We start from the raw sequence: 9,561 nt of genomic DNA, 5'->3' as shown, positions 1-9,561 counted from the left end.
AATGGCTAGACCATAAAAAAACAACAACCCAAATGACAGATGAAGGACTGAGAAAGAAAAACTTCGACGATCTATTATTTCATACGCTTATAGCGGCAAGGTTGTTGTTCACCCTTTAGTAGTGGCACAATGAGAATCCTTGTGTTTGAGAATGAGTGTGGGTTCTTGTGAGTGACCTGTGTTATGGAAGATTCAGGTGGGTAGCCATGTTGGTCTGAAGCAGCAAAACAAAGTTTGAGCCCATGGCACCTTTAGGCCCAATGAAGTTTCTTTCTGGATATAAGCTTCAGGTATCTGAAGAAGTATGCATGCACATGAAAACTTATACCCAGAATAAAACTTTGTTGGTCTTAAAGGTACCAATGGATTCAAACTTTGTTTGTGTGTTATGTAAGGTGGATAATTTTCAAGAAAATCTGGTGTGATACATGATCGGAATTTTAATAACGTTAGATTTATTATACTGAAAATGTCTTGGAATTCTTTTTGATAATTGGGTGTATGGATATATGGAGGGGGGCAATCAGCTTATCTGCTGGTGAAACAGGGTTTTCACCACCCAAAAAGGCTCTGTCGGGGGATCATGGCACCTGCATGGACAAAAGCCATGTGGGACAGGGGCTGGAGTAAGGAAGGGAGACTGAGATGGATCCGGCCCATTAAGATTTGAAATTGCTGCTGTGAATTACAATTGAAATGTATTTTAGAAGTTGTGGGGAAATGGCTTCATTCAGGGCAGACTATTTCTGTGACATAATACAGCACTTCTGTTGCAGCGTGGTGACCAAGAACTACCAGCATGTTCTGGCCTTGGCATTTGCAGTGAATGAAATCAATGACAATCCCATCCTCTTGCCAAATGTCTCTCTGGGACTCCGCATCTATGATAGCGACTTGGACGCACGGGTGACTTACCAGGCCATCCTGAAATTGCTATCTGCTCAGCATGAAACTCTCCCCAACTACAATTGTGACGGCCAGAGGTTGATGGCTGTTGTTGGTGGCCTCCATTCAGAAACATCCATCCAGATAGCAACCATATTGAGCATCTACATGATCCCACAGGTAGTGCACAGGACATGGAAGTTCCACATGTAACCCCTTATTCTCTTTTCCATTATTTTTAACAGGAGTGGTTAGGTGGTCCAGAGAGCAGAAAATAGGCAGAAGCACAAGCTCTGATGGATAAGGAGCAAAGCCAGGCTTAAAAATAAAGGGAATAATTTATTTGGGTGTGTTTTCTTAAGCAACAAGGCTGAATCTTTGGAGAGATTCTTGCCAACCTGAGTAGAAGCATTAGGGTCTTATTAAGATGGGTTCTGGTTTAATTTAAGGCAGCTTCCTATATTCCACCCAAGTGGAATTGACCCAGATCTTCCTAGTCAAGTAAGAATGACTTTGGTTATTAAAAACTGAGGACGTTGGAGGGACGGTGCCTCCTGATTGCTCCTGGATCAGAGTTGTAGTGCCAGTTTGGTGTAGTGGTCAAGTGTGCAGACTCTAATCTGGGAGAACTGGGTTTGATTCCTCACTCCTCCACTTGCACCTGCTGGATGACCTTGGGCAAGCCATAGTTCTGAGAAGAGCTGTCCTTCAAAGAGCAGTTCTTGAAAGAGCTCTCTCAGTCCCACCTACCTCACAGGGTGTCTGTTGTGGGGAGGAGGGGAAGGGAAAGGAGTTTGTAAGCTCCTCTGAGATGCCAAGTGAAGGGCAGGGTATAAATCCAATCTCGTCTCTCTTCTCTTCTACATTACAACATGGAAAGTGGGCTAAAGAAAGGCAGGATCTCCGACCATTAAGATGAAAAGTGAATAGGGTAAACTTAGAAAATTTAATGGAACTTACTTTTGAGTATACATGTTTACAATTGCACTAAATATATGAAGATGTGAAATCCCTGCTATATTAACAGCCATGGTGCTGCAAAACGTTTGGGATGGATGAGGAAATGTTGTTTCATACTATTTGTTGGTTCAATATATTTGTAAATTGCTTAAACCATAAACCCTAAGGGTGGGGATGATATCAGCAGTGGTAAGGTGTGGGATGTGTGTGGCTATGGTGACCACTTCAGACAGCAAAACACTACCACTGGCTCATTTGTAAATACTTGTAAAAGGAATCTAGATTTTATTGAAGTAGATTTTAGGGAGAAGTAAATTACACATCTGTAAATTTTCACTTCAAACTCCTAAAAGAAAAAAAAAATCCATATGTTTCATTTTAGCTCCTCTATGGATCTTTCCCTGCTGTGCCAAGCAGTAAGACCCAGTCCCCTTCTTTCTACCAGATGGTTTCCAATGAAGCCCATCAGTATACTGGGATTGTCCAATTGCTTCTGCATTTCAGGTGGACATGGGTTGGGGTTCTTGCTGTGGACGATGATTATGGGGAGATGTTTGTTCAGTCTTTGCTGCCAAAGTTTTCTGAGAATGGCATCTGTTTTGCCTTCCTGGAAAGAACACCCAAAGTGACTTTCATTCCAGGAGTTTTTGAATTTATAGACCAGCTACGCAAGGCATCTTCAGTTCTGATCAGAAGCAAATCCAACGTGATGGTCATTTATGGCAATATCCAGTCAACCATTGGACTCCAGCTGATGCTAGTGGAGAATCAGTTCACTACAAGGATCCCCATCGACAAAGTGTGGATTACAACTGCCCAGTGGGATTTGTCATCATACACCTTCCATAAAATGCCTGACATCCAGCTCTTCCATGGTGCCTTCTCCTTTGCGGTTCACACAAAGGAAATGCCTGACTTTCATAAATTTGTTCAGCACAGAAATGCCAACTTTCTTAAGCGAGATGGTTTTGTCAGGGAGTTCTGGGAACAAGCTTTCGGATGCCTGCTTCCACCATCTCATGCAAACGAGGGGAGTGATGAAACTTGCAGTGGTGAAGAGAAGCTGGAGACCCTCCCGGGGCTGCTTTTTGAAATGAGCATGTCAGGCCACAGCTACGGTGTCTACAATGCGGTCTATGCTGTGGCGCATGCCTTACATGCCATGGGCTCTCTCAGAGTCAAAGGCAAAGCAACCAGGCATGAAGACAGAATGCTGTTTCAGAATATTCAGCCATGGCAGGTAAAGCCTCCTCAGAGGTGCATCTCTATTAGGTCAGGGCTATGTATGGAATCATCACATTCCAAACCTCAGCAGTGGCTCCTCAAGTGGAAGGTTACTTTTCTTGAACATTCCACTGTGGCTTTCCCTACTTTTTGGGCAGTTGAGGTTCTTCAAAGTGGTATCTGTTTGTGGGTTTTCTCTGCAGGACACTCTCGGTCGTGAATTTCCTCCGGCTGCTTTACCTGGGTCAATGGAAGATGATCAGCAGTTGATCTTGTAATTATGGCAACACCATCCCACATTGGACTACCATTTGACTCATCAATAACTTTTGGTGTATTGATGGGTCAAATGTTCTCTAAGGTGGAACTGGGAATTTCTGCTCTGTAGCTTGCAAGGCTTTTGATGTCTGGTTAAAAAAATTTTTTTTGCTCCCCCAGGCTTTTGGTTTTAAATGTCCCCTCCCCCACCACATATGTTTATTCATATTGATTGGATGCTGCATTGTTATTGTGAAAATGTTGCTGCTTTTGAAGTGGTTTTTTTTTAACAAGTTGTCTTAACTTGTTATTGGTAACTGCCTCAGAAACCCCTTCTTTGCTGAGAGGTAGGATATGGATAATCTAAGAAGTTTGAAATTTAAGTGAATAATTTTTTTTGTAACTAGTATAATCATCCCCTGCTTTTCACACCCAAGGGGGCCAAAGCAGCTTACAACACGTTTTTCTCTCTTCCATTTTACCCTCACCAGAACAACTCTGTGAGGCATGTTAGACTGAAGGATCATGACTTGTCCAAGGGCACCCAGCAAATTTCCACAGCAGACCAGGAACTTGATACTATTTCTCCTAGAGCCCAGTCCGATATGTGAACCACTACCTGTTCTAGATGGATTCAATCCCTCAGAGGAACTTCCTAGAGCAAGCCTGATCACATGGAAGAGTACTCTTAAGTTCCCTTGGCAAGCAAGATAATAGGTCATGGTCACCAGCAGGGAGAGCTTTGCTATGCTGCCAGGTCTGTCCCGGATGGATGCAGGGAAAGGGTTAGGGTACAGGTCTAGGCCACACCATAAATAGTTTAGTTATTATTGAACCTTCACTGCAGAGGTCTAACAAATAAAAATAAAATACAACCTGTGGCTCAATATGGAACCAAATATCACTGTTTATAAAAGAAAACCAATTTCCCCCCAGTACTGTAGTAGTATGGAGCTGCGGTGGCTCAAGTGGTTAAGACGCTGAACTGCAGGCTGTGGAAGGTCAGTAGTTTAGCAGTTCAAGACCCGGGTGCTGCAAGACAGGGTGAGCTCCTGTCTCTAGTTCCAGCTCCTGCCAACCTAGCAGTTCGAAAGCAAGAAATTGCAAGTAGATAAATAGGTACCACTTCGGTGGGAAGGTAACAGCGTTCCGTGCACCTTGGTGTTTAGTCATGCCGGCCACATGACCACGGAAACGTCTTCGGACAGCGCTGGCTCTTCGGCTTTGAAACGGAGATGAGCACCGCAACCCTAAAGTCGGATTCGACTGGCTTTCGAGCAAGGGAACCTTTACCTTTACCTTTACTGTAGTAGTAGTGTGCTAAAATAACTAATCTGTGAAGGGGACAGCAAACAAAGATTTTTATGGGACTAAAGAGCTTCTTAAGAGATGCTTTATGGAAAGAGAAGTGAGTGGTGAATAGTTGCCAATAATCCAATTGTGAACTGCGTGCATATTTCTGCCAGGGCACTAAAACAATCGTGAAGGGTGAGAAGATTCTGCTCTTGGAGAACAATAGTTTGTAAACCTCTGTATGAAGGGCCTAACACATAAGCTTGTGCTTGTTTGTTTTTGGTCCTAGCTCCACTATTTCCTGAAGAACATCTCCTTTAACAACACCATGGGGGACAATATCTTTTTCAGGAACGGAGAGTTACAGTTTGGATTTGATATTATAAACTGGGTCACTTTCCCAAACCAGTCCTTCCAAAGAGTGAAAGTTGGAAGGATGGATCCACTGGCTTCCCCAGGCAAAGAGTTCACTATTGATAAAGAGAAGATCACCTGGCACAGCAGGTTCAAGCAGGTGAGCTCCTCACGTCATTTTTGAGCCCTCTGAAAGAAATGAAAATGGTTCTTAATAATTTTCTCAGTTTCAAAAGAAATTCCATTGAACTACTCCATTGAGTAGCGATAATAGACTGTAAAGCAGTGTTTGGCTTGACCAATGTGAAACCTAATAGCTGTGGCTCAGTGGCAGAGCATCTGCTTTTCATGCAGAAGGTCTCTGGTTGAATCCCTAACATCTCCAGTTAAAATGGTCAGGTAGCAGTTTAGAAAGACCTCACCAGAAAGCCGCTTCCAGTCAGAATAAACAGTACTGACCTTGATATACCAACGTTCTGATTCAGTATAAGGCAGTTTCAAGTGTGTTCTTATGCCTGTGTGGCAGAACAGGCCTGCTGTGGCTAACAGCTAACAGAGCCTGTCCTATATTTTAACAACTAGTAGGGCATGTATAAGAGAGAGGGAAAGAAGATTTGCATTTTACCTATTTCTTTTGGATCCCTTGCTCAATCTAGTGCTGTGCTAAAAGTATACTTGTGAATATTTTCTTTTTAATTGATACTTTATAACTTTTGATGCTGGTAGTGGTTCTCTGTACCAAATAGACCTCCATAATCTTGGACACGCTATTTTAAAAAGGGGGGAGGCAGTTGGCAAGTGGCTATTCCTCCAAGGGCGCACAAGGCAGCAAACTGTCCTGTGGTGACCAACCTCTGGGCAGCGGGAGACACAGAGGCAAGGCCTCAGAATTTGGAAGGGAAGCTGTGCGTGCTGACCCTCCCAGTGGGCAATTCCATACGAAGGTCAGGTGGTGGCAGCAGGTTACCTGAGAGAGAAAGAAAAGCCTCTCCAGGTGTTGGGAAAATCTTTGAGGGCAGGGTAGAAGAGTGCCTGCAGGCCAGAGCAGACCCATTCTGCCACAGCCTGTGTTATGTATTTTACAGCCAAAATGCCCTCCTCCGATCCATTTTCCCATGTCAATATGTTGACCAACCAGTGAGATGAAACAACTTAAATATATATATTTAGATGCAAAACACTCTGTCATTTTTATTATGGTCAGAAGGTACCCCATTCTGCGTGTACAGACAGCTGCCGTGCTGGTTTTAGCAGAAAAGTGCAGGAAGGGAAACCATTTTGCTGTTTTGACTGTGCTCCGTGCTCAGATGGGACAATTTCTGGTCAAGAAGGTAGGAAATGAATTGCTTTGCACTATAAAGATGTCATGAATGATGGGTTACGGCGATAGTATTGAACATTAAATATGAGGGATATCACAGCAATGTAGCAGGATAATCAGAGGATAATTTTATAAGGAAAATCCACCCATGTATGCCCAGAAAGTTACACTGATATTTATTACTTTAGAATAATATCCTTCCTCCAAAGATCTCAGTAGCATACATTTCACAAACACAGCTGAGTTTTATCCTCACCATAACCGTGTGAATTAATTACAGCTGAGAGACACAGTGTGATAGGGTCAAAGTCAGCTGGTGAACATGGCTGGGCACAGATACTCCAAGTTTAAGGGCAGAATGGCATATTATGTACGTCTGTGATCATTTTCAATTTGGATTATTTTTCACAAAAACAAGTTGTGTTTTAAAGGGGGAGCCTGATGGTGGGGGAAGAGTGACTATTTAAATTCTACGACAAGATACCGAGATGGGTCTCCCCATTAGAGGCGTTTATAATGCCTAATTTAATAAGTGGAAGTAAGACTGTTAGCTATGAAACATTACTAACAAAAGAAAATGAATTAAAACCTTTCAAAACCCTACAAACCCTAAACATTAAGCTAACAAACTGGGAAAAGAATCAGCTAAGATCAAGATTTGCTAAAGACAAAATAAGAGATTTTGCAATAACAACGTCGGAATTAGACAAAATCTGGCTCTCATCAGCAGACAAATTAATACAAAAATTGTACAACTTCCTTTTAAAGGAAGATACTAAGGAGGAAACAATAAAACTAAGTATGAGGTTGTGGTTAAAGGATCTGGGTCATGATATAACCATAGAAAAGTGGACTAAAATGTGGAGCTCAATAAAACTATTAAGAGCTACATCTTATAAAGAAAACATCTTTAAAATGCTCTACAGGTGGCACTGGTCACCAGATAAAGTAGCAAAATGTTATAAAAATGCCTCTGGTAACTGCTGGAGATGTAAAAAAAAATAGGGTCTTATTTTCATGTTTGGTGGAGATGTGAGAAATTAGCTAAATTTTGGAAAGAGATACAAAAACTAATAGTAGAAATACTAGAAATAGAATTAAAGCTCGACCCGGAAGTATACCTCCTAAATATTTTACCAGAAGGTATTAAATATAACGATCTATGTGTGATACTGTATATTCTTACTAGCGCTAGAATCCTTCTAGCGAAATGCTGGAAATCAGAAAAAATTCCAGATAGAGAAGAGTTAATTATAAAAATTATGGAAATTAAAGAAATGGATAAACTTAATATGATACTGTTGGCAAAAGATGAAAGGTCGTTTAAAAAAAGATGGCAGAAATTAGATAGATGGATAGATACAAATGTGTAAAGAATCTCCAAAGGATACTTTGTATGAAGAATTGTTATTTTGTATGTTTGTTTTGGAAAATAAGTAAATAAACTAAAAAAAAAAATCTTTCCCACTGTACTGGTTTGGTTCCCAAGGCAAACTTCTCATAACAGAAGAAGGGGGTCATTTTTGCTGATTTTCCCTTTTACCACAGACTTTCAAATTTGCCCCTTGTGCTCTCCCTGAGGGTCCCCAGCCCCCTAAGAGCTGCATTTTGAAGTAGTATTTTGAGCTACAGTGAGACTAGGTTCCTGGCCTGGATCAGACCCATGGTCCATCTAGCCCTCATCCAGTTTTCCACACTGGCCAGTATGATGCCCTACAAGACCCTCAAGCACGAGGGTCCCCAGCCCCCTAAGAGCTGCATTTTGAAGTAGTATTTTGAGCTACAGTGAGACTAGGTTCCTGGCCTGGATCAGACCCATGGTCCATCTAGCCCTCATCCAGTTTTCCACACTGGCCAGTATGATGCCCTAGAAGACCCTCAAGCACAGAGGGCCAACTTTGCCCTGTTGTTGCCCTCCTAAGCAACTGGTATTTGGAGGATTACTGACTCTGAACATGGAGGTTCTCTTTAGTCACGAGGGCTGATAGCTATGGAGGAACCTGTCCTTTATGATTTTGTCTCCTTCTCTTTGAAAGCCATGGCTACCCACAGGATTTCTGCAGGACTTGGCACACATTAAAATGTATTGGGGAGTCAATGGCTTTACCTTATATTTTCAGATGTGAATGCTTGTGACAAGTGCCCTGAAGACCAGCATCCAAACCAAGGCCAAACCCAATGCATCCCCAAAAGGCTAAGCTTCCTGTCTTATGAAGAACCACTGGGAACTGTTTTGGTTACTTTGGGCCTTTTCTTTGCTCTGATGACTGTGGTGGTTCTAGGAATCTTCATGAAGCACCAGGAGACCCCCATAGTCAGAGCCAATAACCGGAGTCTCAGCTATGCTCTCCTGATCTCCCTCCTGCTCGGCTTCCTCTCCTCCCTGTTATTCATTGGCCAGCCGGGGAAGGTGGCCTGCCTTCTCCGCCATACAACTTTCAGCCTTGTATTCTCTGTGGCTCTTTCTTGTGTTTTGGCAAAAACAATCACTGTCGTCCTGGCTTTCATAGCCACTCAGCCAGGAACCAGGATCAGAAAATGGGTAGGAAAGCCACTGGCAAATGCCATTGTTGTCTTCTGTTCTGGCATTCAAGTTTGTATCTGTACTGTGTGGCTGGGAAACTCACCTCCATTCCCACATCTTGACTTTAGCTCAACCCCTGGAGCAATAGTAGTTGTATGTAATGAAGGGTCTATTGTCATGTTTTATTGTGCAATGAGTTACATGGGCTTTCTGGCCTTTGTTAGCTTGACTGTGGCTTTCTTAGCCAGGAACTTGCCCGGCAGCTTCAATGAAGCCAAGTTGATCACTTTCAGCATGTTGGTTTTTTGTAGTGTTTGGGTCTCCTTTGTTCCAACTTACCTGAGCACCAAAGGGAAAAACATGGTAGCTGTGGAGATCTTCTCTATCATAGCCTCCAGTGGTGCCATACTAGTCTGCTTTTTTTCTCCCAAATGCTTCATTATTTTAATAAGACCTGATCTGAACAACAGGGTGAATCTTATTAATAAAAGGAATAATGGAATGTAAGGGCCTGGAATGTCTGTGTTTGTCTCAGTTCTTTCCTAGTTTTGTTGGCAGGGAAAGCAGTGGCTATGGTATGAGAATGAGGATTAAAGTGCCTAACTTGATTTGGTTTTCAGTAGTGTATCATTCCTTTAATGGAAGCATTAAGTGCTCTCAACAGGAATTTTCAAACATATCTCAGTGTATCTTTGCTGACACTGGGGGAAGAAATCAAGCATCCTCGTGGTTCCTTTTAGAT

General features: G+C 42.4%; 1 protein-coding gene across 1 annotated transcript; it reads left to right on the top strand.

Annotated features, from left to right (window-relative positions):
- The first annotated feature begins 720 nt into the window (after window positions 1-720).
- Window positions 721-9,326, top strand: LOC107115003 (vomeronasal type-2 receptor 26-like). Its single transcript, XM_015416612.1, has 5 exons — window positions 721-1,094; window positions 2,350-3,085; window positions 4,910-5,134; window positions 6,182-6,305; window positions 8,416-9,326. The coding sequence occupies exons 1-5, from the start codon at window positions 721-723 to the stop codon at window positions 9,324-9,326; spliced, it is 2,370 nt and encodes a 789-aa protein (XP_015272098.1).
- The last annotated feature ends 235 nt before the right edge of the window (window positions 9,327-9,561 follow it).

The sequence above is a fragment of the Gekko japonicus genome, unplaced genomic scaffold (assembly GCF_001447785.1).
Source record: "Gekko japonicus isolate JY-2015 unplaced genomic scaffold, Gekko_japonicus_V1.1 scaffold4450, whole genome shotgun sequence".
Classification (NCBI taxonomy): domain Eukaryota; kingdom Metazoa; phylum Chordata; class Lepidosauria; order Squamata; family Gekkonidae; genus Gekko; species Gekko japonicus.
The sequence above is the reverse complement of the archived record's forward strand: the minus strand, read 5'-3'. Positions and strand labels throughout refer to the sequence as shown.